Below are 13,942 nucleotides of genomic sequence, written 5' to 3' on the forward strand. Positions count from 1 at the left end.
ACAAAGATCTGTGTGTCTTGACTATTGCACAAGAGAAAATGAAATATACCAAAGTAACTTAAGTAGGCTTTATCATAAGACAACCATAAAAACAATACTTTAATATTCATGGTGACTATTTTCAAAATTTACTTTTGTCCTTTACTATCTTATATTATGCTGTTGTATATAGGAAAGAAGTGAGGAGAGACAGTATAGCTATCAATCAGCATTAACTTGTATCTGAAAGAAATAATGGCTTCTAGGTTTTAATTTATGGGGTTTGGTTTGCTTTTATAGATGCATTTAAAGAATATTTAACGTGTCATTGTGAGGATTAGGTCAGGCATAAGAAGATACCATTATATTTTCTGTTGTTATGTTTTTCTTCTTAAGAACATATATTAAAAATTCCCTGAAATGGGTGGGGAGCCACAAGAGGAAAGCTGGTTGGATTACCTGGTTACAGAAACAGCAAAAAATTGTTGACATTGAGCTAAGTATTTTTTGATATTCATTATTTCACTTAATTCTCACAACTACCTTATTTGAAGTAGATTCTACTAAATTACCAATATGGAAAGTGTCAAACTTAAGACAAGAATCCTGGTGGTCTAACACCAGAGTCCATAAGGATACCTTATTAACACATGAAAGAAAGACCAACATCATCAAATTAACATGTATTTATTGCACAAACTTCCCCTAGAACTGGGAGATTATTATAATACAGATGTACATTTGAGAAATGTATATAGACAAGGAACAAGAATGTACATTTTACATATCCACCATCTAAATAACTTAGAGAAAGCAGAGCATTCTCGTAAGACATCTACTAGAAGTAGGCATTATGTAAAAATCTGGTCTTCTTAGTGATCATCCCCAGAGTATTCCAATCAGATGAAATCTGCAGTGTGTTTTTATTGCACTTAACATTTTCAAATTCAAAATTAAGACATATTAATAAAGGCTAGTAATATTTAAAGTCAAATCAATTAGTTTATATACAAGAAAAAATTAGTTTTAGTTCCATAATTTAAAAGATCCCTTTTTTGTTTCCTACTGCAACAGTTTTTTCTGATATGTAACATCTGTCTGTACCGTAAGTTGAAAATTATTTCAAATAGGCTAAACCTCTTTCCACATTAATCATAATGACCACACTTAAAAGAAGTAGCAGCTCATTCCTTGGGTTTTGTGTAAAGAAAAGAATGACTATGATGAAGGTAACAAATTATAGAAGGGTTAGGAATTACAGAACTCAAGAATCCTATAAGGATTAAATGATTCTTTAAGAAGCAATAGGCCTTCCCAGCAAACTTAGCATTAAGAATAACAGTAGCAAGAGCCATCCCTTTATTGAAGACTAGAATTTCTAAATGGTAATTGATTATACATTTCAAATAGAGAATAGTTTGATGACGAAGAAACACCCAGAAACAGATATTATCTGATAGCTATTATTCTGAGCTATAATAAAAAAAAAATGTATAATGTACATATAACATTTTCTATATTCTGAATGTTGGCAAATAAACTAACTCAAAGTATTTTAAAATTAGACAACAGAAGAATTTTGTTAATGATTAGAATAAGAAAACTAAGCCAAAGAAAATGAGAACTCTTTGGCAGCAAGTCATCCATGGGAGACTCAGGTACTAACTGGGACCAGATACTAGGACATGCGCCAAACAGACTGTAGGCACACCAATTTCAGGGTTACATTCCATTAAAATAGCTATTTCTTCTTTGTCTAGTTGGAAATCTCTTGAATACATAAAGAGCAAGGCAAAATGTAACCTAATGTTATAAACTGAAGTTCAAAAACTAAACACACCACAGAAATTTTTCCATTAAGTACTGGAAATTTAAACACCAAGAATGGATATTAGTGTATTTAACAATGAATAAGCAAGTGGGGTTTTTTAGTTAATTATAATGAAAATAGTCAATGAAAACAGAAACCAACTTCTGGCCTCGAAAGTATCTTAGATTAGATAAGCAAAGAATAAACTATAATGCAGTATTCAAGTAAACTGAGGTAGTAGAGCATATTGAAAACTTTTATCTACCCATCTTTCTATTTACATTACTTACAGGAGTTTGGTTCCATATTAGCCTTCTTATGAGCAACACTCCTATATTATATACAAAGACAAGTGACAAGTAGAAATCTTTGAAAAAAAAAATCAACTTAAAAAGGGTGGGGCTCTTGGAGAAAGAATAATTTTAAGAGTTACGAGTTATTAGTGTAAATAGACTATTATTAAGCAGTGAAACAAATATTCAGATCCTATGGATTCAAGGGCTGATACCAAAAGCAAGGGCCTTGGCTACCTGAGCACTTTTAAAGAAAATAGCATTATTTTTGTCAATGCTTTGGTGTAATTTTTAATTCTAGTTTTCATTTATTAAACTAGAAAATACGTAAATATTAATACTTATAAGAATTACCTCACACTTATAAACAAATGGTATAAAGTAGTATTCTTATTGGAATCTACATTCCTCTGCCTTAAAAAAAGATTGGCTTTACTTATATTTTAGAGTGTGTGAAACAGAAAAATCACCAGAAAGTTAACATTTCAACATTACATACAGTTCATACTAGTTGAAAATATTGTTTTAAAAATGCATGTTACCAATCTTGTATTTCTACCTCTGCTTTTTAAAAAAATAGATACATATGTACAATTGGGTAGATAATATAACACACATTTACACTCATTCTGAGTTTATTATAATTAACAGGCTGTTCAAAATACTTTGAGAGATAACCAGAACTTAGCTGTTTTAAACTGTAAAACAAAATAACAAATAATCAAATTATGTATCTCTGTACCTTAGAAATAAAGAAGTAAAAACTAATCAAATGACTATTTCAAAGTCTTTACATCATGAGACATCTGTTATTTATGAATTGTGATAACACTGCAGTGATCACATGAAATTCCTTGATAATATAGTCACATTGCAAAGTTACACTTTGGCTTTTTCAAATGTTGCCCCCAAAATTATTTGTGTTACTTCACTTGGTTAAAAATTTACCACCAACCAAAGTCCAGTCAAAAAGAAAAATCCATATGATGTACACAGAATACGTAATGCAATGCAGAATACCCCAGTGACTGATATGTTTAGATGGAAGTCTAACAGTGAAAAAAATCTCCATAAATGCATATTGTATATGCTTCACTGGTTTCTACTTATCATTTCACCAATTTCTAACAACCATTTATGTAAACTAAAGCAGTATCTGAGCAACATATGGAGAATGAGTGCTTGCTACAGCAGCCAAAAGAGGAAGATCACTGGATTCAATCCTGAAATAAAGAAAAAAAAAAATCTCAGTTCAGATTTTCTGGGTCCAGGACATAAATCCTACAGGCAATGACCATTACCTTACAGCCGTTTTACCTCACCAGTTAAGGACCTATGCCATCCTGACCAAATTGAAAGGTTAATAAGAGAATCAATCATAACAAAAGTTGAATATAATTTTTAAAAAAGACTCTGAATATCAAGGGTAACAAAGTAACGTCTGTAAGAAAGTATCTAATCTGTTGATGGACCATGCATTTGAGGCAAGGGACAATGTCTGAAAACTACAATCCAGGATAATAATAGAGTAATACTGTGCACACATACTGTTTTATTTATTATTTTTTGAGACAGTCTCTCACTATGTTGTTGCTCAGGCTAGAGTGCCTGTATAGTGTCATCCTAGTTCACAGCAACCTCAGATTACTGGGCTAGAGCAATCCTCCGGCCTCAGCCTCTCGAGTACCTGGGATTACAGGCATCCTGCACAATGCCCAGCTATTTTTAGAGACAGGGTCTTGCTCTTGCTCAGGCTGGTCTTGAACTCCTGAACTCAAGCAATCCATTTGTCTTCGCCTTCCAGAGTGCGAAGGATTATAGCCATGAGCGACTGTGCCCAGCTGCGCATGTGCATCTGCGCGCGCGCGCGCGCGTGCACACACACACACACACATTATTTTAGATCCAAATGTTTATATAATCAGATGTTGTGGGAGAATAGGAGTTTCTTAAAAATGCATCTTACACAAATTTATAGAAGGGGAAAAATGCCAATAAATGGGAGAAAAAGTTACTCAGACTCACTCATGGGTAGAGAGATTTAAATAAAATAGATTTTATTTTCAGCTAGTAGCTTAGCAAATATTTAAAAATTGGGTAATACGGTCGTGAGAAGAATATGCTTCTTGCTGTTTGTAGAAATTGGTATTGTTACTCTCTGAACAGCATTCATTACTCTGTACTAAAATGCAAGTATCTATAAAAAATTCAATATATATATCCTTTAACCAAACATTCTACTTCAAGAAATTTATCCTACAAATGTCAAAGGTTTACATTCGCTCTCAAATTGCCTTATAAAAGCAAAAAACTGAAAATAATCTAAATTTCAACATACAATGGAATGCTATATGGCCATTAAAAATGCAATAAATCAGTATATGACTAAATGAACAAATTTCAAGATATATTAAAAGGCAAGTTGCACAATGACAATCAGAGTGTAAATCAACTTATAGTCTTTACACTATCTTTTACAAAGTTCTGTAAGAGGGGCCAGGTATGGTGGCTCATGCCTGTGATCCTAGCATTCTGGAAGGCCGAGGCAGGTATATTGCTTGAGCTCAGTTAAAGACCAGCCTGAGCAAGGGCAAGACCCTGTCACTAAAAAATAGCTGGGTATTATGGCGGTTGCCTGTAGTCCTAGCTACTGGGAAGGCTGAGGCAAGAGAACCACTTGAGCCCAATAGTTTGAGGTTGCTGCGAGTTATGATGCAACAGCACTCTGTGGAGAATAACAAAGTGAGACTCTGTGTCAAAATGAAATAAAAATTCTGTAAGAATAAGCAATCCAAAAAAAAAAATAAATAAATAAAAAAAAAAATAAATAAAAAAAAAAAAGAATAAGCAATCCAGGGCGGCGCCTGTGGCTCAGTGAGTAGAACGCTGGCCCCATATGCCGAGGGTGGTGGGTTCAAACCCAGCCCCGGCCAAACTGCAACAACAAAAAATAGCTGGCGTTGTGGTGGGCACCTGTAGTCCCAGCTGCTTGGGAGGCTGAGGCAAGAGAATCGTGTAAGCCCAAGAGTTAGAGGTTGCTGTGAGCCGTGTGACACCACGGCACTCTACCCGAGGGCGGTACAGTGAGACTGTCTCTACAAAAAAAAAAAAAAAAAAAAAGAATAAGCAATCCATTAACAGTGCATGGGAGGGGATTGGATACCGATAGAAAAAAAGCAATGACTTACTTTTCATCTTATGCCAAAATGTACTGTGAAGTTTGGTTATATGTGTATGCACAATATTTTTAAAAGTAGTTTAGATATTTTTTTTTTAAAAATAAAGGTATTAAACACAAATGTCACTCCCCAGAAAAACAACATTATATCCTGTTATTGGCTTCTCAAGTACTAGAAAACAATTTTCTTTGTACTGCTCAAACTAAAAGCTTTATCAGGATTTCAACAACTGTGGTATTATAGTATCTAAATAGGATCTGGAGTCAGAAAGATTTGGAGTCATTCAAAGCCCTACCTACTCTATCAAAATCTGTATGATACTGCCTACACACTGCAGAATGATTATAGGAGTTAAGAAATAACACTAATAAAAAAAATTGGTTTCTGATATAAAATAGGTTCTCAGTGATGTTGGTTCCTTTTCCATTCATAAAACCTGAATTAGATAAAAGTCCTAACTTATTTTATTTAGTTGAAGAGCTAGCATTTCAAGTAATGATACACACACACATAAAGTGGCTTTAGAACAAGGAAAAGTTACTATAGGACATAAAAACTTCCCATTCTTCCTTCAGTTAGCACTTCAGATTACTGTTTCCTTCCCAGGAATAACTGAAGAGTAGAATAACAAAATAAAATAGATGAAAGAGTCATAACATAGATAATGTACAAACATCCACACAGCGTTCAGTTACTTTAATCAAGTCTCTGGAAGACAGATGATTGGAATAATGAGTTTAAAACATATTTAATATATAAAAATGAGCCCCCCCCAATCAGCCTGTAACAGGAAAAGATACTTAAAAGGAAAAAAGGCTATTCTGAGGAACATGCCTTGCTTAAAGCAATGAAAAGATAAAGCCAGAAAGAAACCATGAACATACCCCAGTACCACTCCTAGCTCCTTGACATGAACGCGCATCTGTCCCCTCAGATATTCAGACAGCATTTTACTCTTGAAGTATAGCTCCTGCAATCGGTCCTCAAGGTGCATTACACACTGCAGTTAGGGAGGAACCAAGAACCATGTCATAAAACAGTTTCCAACACTGAGTCATGGCAAATTCAAAAGCAAAATTGTTTTTGACAATTTTTTAATTACTCCAACATGAAGTAAAATTTGGATCACATTTTTAAAAAGCATTAGTTTTAGCAATAAAGCAATGTAAATCTTTCTCTGGGTCATATCAAAGATTAGCTTCTACTATATAATTCAATAGGATTAAATGCATTTTTCCTTTTTTTTAAATCTAAGTATGGTAATTTACAATTTAACCTTTTCTTTTTTTTTTTTTTTGAGACAGAATCTCACTATGTGACCCTTAGTAGAGTGCTGTCGTGTCACAGCTCACAGCAACTTTAAACTCTTGGGCTTAAACGATTCTCTTGCCTCATCCTCCCAAGTAGCTGGACCATAGGTACCTGCCACAACTCCTGGCTATTTTTTTGTTGTACTTGTCATTGTTGTTAGGCCCAGGCTGGGTTTGAACCGCCAGCCCCACTGCATGTGGTCAGTGCCCTCGCCGCTGAGCTACAGGCACCAAGCCCCATTTAACCATTTTTAAAGAGGCACAATTCAGTGTTACTAAGTACATTCAAAATGTTGTGCAACCATTACCACTATTTTCAAAACTTTTTCCTTTTTTTTTTTTTTTTAAAGAGACAGAGGGTATCTTTCTGTTGCCTAGGCTGGAATGCAATGACATGATCACAGCTCCCTGCAGCCTTGAACTCCTGGGCTCAAGTGATCCTCCTGCCCTAGCCTCTCAAGTAGCTGGGACTACAGTTGCATGCCACCAAGGCTGCCTACTTTTTTTTTTAAATGAGTTTTGATGGCCAGGTATGTTGGCTCTTGCATATAATCTTAGCACTCTGGGAGGCTGAGGTTAGAGGACTGCTTGAGCTCTGAGTTCCTGACCAGCCTGAACAAGAGTGAGACCCTGTCTCCACATAAAACGGAAAAAATTAGCCAGGCATGGTGGTACATGCCTGTAGTCCCAGCTACTCAAGAGGCTGAGGCAGAATCGCTTGAGGTTAAGAGATTTAAGTTGCAGTAAACTGTGATAACAACTCCAGATTCTAGCCAGGGCAACAGAGCAAAATTCTATTTAATAAAAAGTTGAAACGATATTTTTCTTTTTTATAGAGATGGTCAAACTATGTAGCCTAAGTTGACTTGGAACTCCTGGGCTCAAATAATCCTCCTGTCTCAGCCTTCCAAAATTCTGAGATTACAACACTGAGTTACCATACTCAGCCCTTGATATGGTTTGATTCCAGAATTTGATAAATGTAAAATTTTTATAAATTGGTACATTTCAAATTTATTTACATAGGAGAGACTATATTCTCCTACAGAGAATGTTTTGTATTGTCTACATTCTGGCCAATAGTTACTAAGAGAGAGATATTTCTAAGCTGGAACATTAAAAATTAAAACATGAATTTTGCTTCCCTAATTCACTAAAATAGGTGATTTTTCATGCAAATCAAACTATATATGTTTGAGGAAAAAAGGGTTTCAAGTGTTAAAACACCAAATTCTTACAGAATACTATCTTATGTTTGAGAAAAAAAGAGTTTTAAGTGTTGAAACACTAAATGCTTGCAGAGTTCTTTCTTTAGAAAGAAAATCAGCTCCTAAAAAAAAAAAAGAAAAGAAAAGAAAAAATCAGCTCCTAATAAAATCAGCTACTTTATTATTGGAAAAACACAACCATACGAATTTCTTGGCTCACTTATTGTTTTGTGGTGTATGTTTTTCCCATAATGCTTGATCAGGCTGAAAATGCCTAAGAAAAGAAGAAAAACGTAACTCTAGAATATATGTATATATAAAATATATAATTTACCATATTAGCCATGTTAATGTATATACTTCAATAGCATTAAATACATTCACAATGTTGTGCAACCATCACCCCTGCGCACTTCCAGAAGTTTTTCATTATCCCAAACAGAAACTCTGTACCTATTAAATAATAACCCCACATTCCCTCTTTCCCCCAGGCCCCGATAACCACTATTTTACTTTCCATCACTATGAATTTGCCAATTTGATTCCACTGCATATAAATGGAGTCATACAATCTTTGTCCTTTTTGTCTGGTTTATTTCACTTACCATAATGTTTTCAACCTTATCTATATGGTAGCATTATCAGAATTTCAGTCCTTTTAATGGCTGAATAAATATTGCATTGTACATATTATACCACATTTTGTTATTCATTCATTTGGTGATGGACAGTAAATTATTTCTAATTATTGGCTATTTTCAATAATGCTGCTGTGAATATTAGGATACAATTACCTGTTTTAATCTCTGCTTTTAAGTGTAAATGAATAAAGAGAATTGCTAGATCATATGCAATACTACATTTCTGAGAATACTACTTTCTGAGAATGGCCAAAGATTTCTAAAGATAATGCACCATTTTACAATCCTAGCAATACTGCCCAAGGGTTTCAATTTCTCCACATACTGGCCAATACTATTTGTTGTTGTGATTTTTTGACCATAGCCATCCTTATAGGTATTAAATGGCATCTCACTGTGGTTTTTATTTTCATGTTCCTAATGACTAATGATGTCGAACATATATGTTCCCTAGGGAAGTGCCTATTCAAGTCCTTTGCCCGTTTTTAAATTCAATTGTTTGCTGTTGGTTGTTGAGTATAGGAGTTCTTTATGTATTTTGAGTATCAATCCTTTTTCAGGTACTATTTTCAAATATTTTTTTTTCCTTTCTCTTTGCTATCTTTTTACTCTGTTGATACCCTGACTCTGTGGATGTCAAATTCAAGAAATCACTGCTATATCCAATTGTCATGCTTATCCCCTATGTTTTCTTATAAGTTTTATAGTTTTAGCTCATTAAGTTATTGATCGATTTTGAGTTCAATTTTGTATAAGGCATAAGGTAAGGGCTCGACTTCATTGTTTTTTAAGTGGCTCTCCAGTTTTCTCAGCATTTTTGTAGAAAAGACTGCTTTCTCTGTCGAATGGACTTGGCACCTCTGTTGAAAATCAATTAACCTCAAACATGAGTGTTTATTTTTTGGATCTCCATTCTATTCCATTTGTCTATATGCCTGTCCTTATGCCAGTACCATAAGGTTTCAATTACTATAGTTCTGTAGTAAGTTTTGAAATCAGACCGTGTAAGTCCTCCAACTTTCTCTTTGAAGTCCCTTGAGATTCTTCATTTTTTTTTTTTAAAGACAGAGTCTCACTCTATTGGCCCTGAGTAGAGTACCCTGGCATCATAGCCTATAGCAACAGCCTCGAAATCTTGGGCTTGAGCAATCCTCTTGCCTCAGCCTCCTGAGTAGCTGGGACTATAGGTACCCACCACAAACGCCTGGCTAGTTTTTCTATTTTTAATAGAGACCAGGTCTCACTCTTGCTCAGGGTGGTCTGGAACTCCTGAGTTCAAGCAATCCACATGCGTCAGCCTCCCAGCATGCCAGGATTACAGGCATAAATCACTGTGCCCACCGGAGTTTTCTATTTCTGCAAAAAATGTTATTGGGATATTGATGGGGATTGCATCAAATCAGTAGATCACTCTGGATAGTAATAACAACTTAATAATATTAAGCCTTCTAATCCATGAAAATGGGATGTGCTTCCATTTACTTATGCTCTATAATTTCTTTCAGTAATGTTTTGTAGATTACAGTGTACAAGCTTTTTGCCTCCTTGGTATTATTCCTAAGTCATTTTTTCTTTTTGATGTTATTGTAAGTTAAACTGTTTTCTTTTCTTTCTCTTTTTCTTTTTTGAGACACAGTCTTACTCTGTTACCCTGTGCTGTGATGTCATCATAGCTCACTGTAATCTCAAACTCTTGGTCTCAAGCCATCCTCCTGCTCAGCCTCCCAGGAGTATCTGGGACTATAGGTGCCTGCCACAACACCCTGCTAATTTTTCTATTTATTTATTTTTAATGAAATGCAAATTTGTTTAATTTGCCTATTACTAATTTTTTTGGTCGAGTTTTTCTGTTTTCTACATTTAAGATCATGTGATCTGCAGAGATAATTTTACTTCCTTTACAGTTTTGAAGATTTTTGTTAAAACTTCTTATCTAACTGCTCTAAGATTTCAAGAATGGAAAGTGCTGAAAATGAGTATTACAGTCTTATACCATTGAGTATGACATTAGCTATGAGTTTGTCAAAGATGGATTTTATTAAGTTGATCTGCAGAGGTCAGGGTTCTTTAGTCATGCTATATTACAGTTTTCCTAACTTGAAAGAATGATGAAAGTTGAAAATGGTGTCCTTAGTAAGAACTCACCAATATTACAAAGAGAGATCATACAAAGCAATGACATAACAGTAAGTATCTAGAATGCACTGACATTCTACATAAATCCTGTAGATATTGGACATGAACAAAAATTCTGGCTGCTGAAATCAGAACATATAAATATGAACTCATCCTCTTCTGGCTTAGGTTGGGTGACCAAAACAAAATATCACACACTGGGTGCCCTAAACAACACAGATTTAGGGCACCCAGTGTGTGGTATTTTGTTTTGGTCACCCAACCCAGTGTGTGGTATTTTGTTTTGGTCACCCAACTTTCTCACAGTTCTGGAGGCTAGAAGTCCAACATCATGATGCAAGTATGGCTGGGTTCTCATGAGGGCCCTCTTCCTAGTTGGCAGATGGCTGCCTTGTCCCTGTGTCCACACACAGAGGAGAGAGAACAATTTTTTCCTACTTTTCTTATTAGGCCACTAATACCACTACAAAGGTTCCACCCTTAAGACCTAATCTAGAGCCCAGCACCGTGGCTTATGCCCATAATCCCAGCACTCTGGGAGGGTGAGGTGAGTGGATCACTTGAGTTCAAGGTCAGCCAGAGCAAGAGTGAGACCCTGTCTCTAAAAAGCCTAGCATTGTGGCAAGTACTATAGTCCCAGCTACCTGGGAGATTGAGGCAAAAGAATTGCTTAGCTTGAGCTCAAGAGTTTGAGGTTGCTGAGAGCTATGGCACTCTAGCGGGGGCACGAGAGTGAGACTCTGTCTAAAAAAACAAACAAACGAAAAACCTAATCTAGTTTTAATTACCTTTCAAAGACCTCTCTAAATGCTATCACAACTCAGGTTAATACTTCAGTACATGAGTTTAGGAGGCAACTAAAACATTCAGTTCCTAATATCTTCTTTCACAAAAACAATGATGAAGCTAGAGCAATATTTAATGTAGGCATATATGAAGCAGAGTTTAGTCATCTATCAGAATGCTCAAAGTAATTCAACCTCTAGCCATACTTACAAAATTTGGAGACAAGTTATGTTTATAAAGTTGAAGAGTGGAATGAAGCAGATTGGAAACAAGACTTGAAACCAATACTTCCTTTCCCAATTTATTATCTGTTACTCGTCTCTGGCTACTGGCCATGTGAACAGTCCATTTATCCATATCAGCTATAATACAGACAGCTTCTGCTATTGGTTCATCCAACACAGGATGCTGAAAGGAAGAGAACAATTTATTTCATGATAAGCAAACATTTTCAAAAATAATGCTAATTTGACAATGAATATATATTAAACAAACAAACAACAACAAAAAAAAACCCCATTAAATTTCAAAAGCCCAATCAAAGAGAATGGATAGTTGCTTAAGCTAATACTATGAAACAACTTACAGAATCGTAGATACTTTGTATTTATTACCAGGATTTTGTATTCTTTAATCAATAAGTGGCAGGATTGTCCTCTAAAATATTAGAAAAAAGTATTTTTTACCTTGAAAGACATAAATATTTTAAAAACAGGACAGGAATTATTCACGTGAACAAGCCAATGATAAGATTCTATGCTAACTATCCCAATATGCTAGATGTTAGGCATTAATATAGGAGCTATTCTCTGGAGGTCAGAAAGTAAATTGCACACTAGTTTTTTTTTTTTCCTTTTTTCTTTCTTTCTTTCTTATTTTTGAGGTAGGGTATTCCTCTGTTGCATAGGCTAGAAGGCAGTGATGTGATCATAGTTCACTGCAACCTCCAAATCCTGGGCTTGAGCAATCCACCTGCCTTACCCTCCCAAGTAGCTAAAACTACACATGTGTGCCACCACATACAGCTAATTTTATGTTTTTCTGGTGGGGGGGGGTCCTGCTAAGTTGCCCAGACTGGGGATTTTTTCATTTTAACAAGATATATACCTGCAGTATGAGTATAGCAGTTAAAAGGGAGATAAATCAACATGTACTAACATGGTTCTCCAAGATACATTGGCAAATGAAAAAAAGGTCACCACAAAGGCACAAGTTAAGTTCCTAAAAATGAGACCTACAGGAAAGTGAAAATACTAAGAAACAAAAATCTTCAAATCAAGCTCTTAAGCATGAAAATCTCCGTGAGGAAACAGGAATAATATTAAGAATATGAAGGGGAGGGCAGAGGCAAGATGACCAACTGGAGCCAGCTTTCTATAGAGGCTCTCGTCAGAAGGAGAGTTTAAGGACAGAAGTTTAACAAGCAAGCTGATGATCTGGAGCTGATCCAAGAGAGAAGGTTGAAGAACACACATCAACCCTGCTGAGGGGAGGTGCGATCCCAAGGATACAAAACAAAAGGTACAAAACCCATCACAAAGTGGACGGACGTGCCCTCCCCCACGAGAACGGCTTGCAGTATACTTTCTACAAACAAGTGAGCAGACTTCAAACATTTTCACATTTTATCCCACAGGAGAGACCCTCTAAAAACTGGAACTCCATCCCCTGCTACGATGCTGTGGCACTCTCCCACCAGGCATAAGACTGTATATATTCTCTACCTGCAATTCTGAACTCCCAGCACTCCCCTCCACTCTCACCCCGAGGTCTGGAAGCCTGTCCCCCAAGGAGTCAAGATACTTGGGCATTTTCTAGAGAGGTGTGGACAGGGCGTGGGCTGTTGTAGGTCTGTGCTGATTCGGCGGCACAGGTGTAAGGAGAAAAACAGTGGACTGAAGGACAGTATGGAAAGGGAGAAGCGGTGCACCCTCCCCTCACCCACTGCATAAAGCAGCAGTGGGAGCAGCAGGAACAACAGGGCTCACACCGTGGTGATCTTTTGGAAGGACACTCCCTATCTTTCTGGGCAACCAGACAAAGCCGGGCATCTTCTCTGGTGGCAGACACTGGAGGAATAGATCTGGGACGGTAACGCAGACCCCGTGAACAAAGGGTATGCCTGAAGCAGTACAGCCCTGGGCCAAGCATGGTACTTGGTGCCTGTGCAGACAGCATACTCCCAGGGTGGGGCTGAGCCAGGACTCCTTAGTGAGTCTAACACCATCTCTCAGGGACCATAGCTGAGACAAAGGCAGGCAGGAAATGGAAAGCTGAGTGTAAGCTCTAACCACACCTGCCCCAACACAGACTGCAGGGGAAAAAGAAACACCACCCCTGGGCAGCAGCACAGACAGAGCCTGAGTCGCAGTTTCTGTGAACTCAAACAGCGCCTGGTCCACAGGAGAATATAGTCAGGACAGAATCACAAACTCTGCACAAATGTAAGTGTCAGCAACATCAATCAGGGACAGGGTTAGAACTAAGTAACCTGCCCCAGCTTCCATTAATCACCAAAGGTTGTCAGGCCTCAGCTTCCCCTGCTGGATAGTGGCAGAGTGCGGAGGCCTGAGGGCCAAGGAGACATAGGATCTCTCTGT

General features: G+C 36.7%; 1 protein-coding gene across 2 annotated transcripts in view; it reads right to left on the reverse strand.

Moving 5' to 3' along the window:
- Positions 1 to 650: 650 nt before the first annotated feature.
- The window catches only part of FNIP1 (folliculin interacting protein 1), a 155,595-nt gene continuing 142,303 nt past the window's right edge, over positions 651 to 13,942 (reverse strand). For both annotated transcript variants that reach the window (XM_053566305.1, XM_053566304.1), the window contains 3 exons: positions 11,553 to 11,750; positions 6,146 to 6,261; positions 651 to 3,305 (listed from right to left, as the gene is read on the reverse strand). In XM_053566305.1, the coding sequence (XP_053422280.1) occupies positions 3,227 to 3,305; positions 6,146 to 6,261; positions 11,553 to 11,750 (393 nt within the window). In that variant the 3' untranslated portion in view covers positions 651 to 3,226. The remainder of the gene's footprint in view (positions 3,306 to 6,145; positions 6,262 to 11,552; positions 11,751 to 13,942) is intronic.

The sequence above is a fragment of the Nycticebus coucang genome, chromosome 17 (genome assembly GCF_027406575.1).
Source record: "Nycticebus coucang isolate mNycCou1 chromosome 17, mNycCou1.pri, whole genome shotgun sequence".
NCBI lineage: Eukaryota > Metazoa > Chordata > Mammalia > Primates > Lorisidae > Nycticebus > Nycticebus coucang.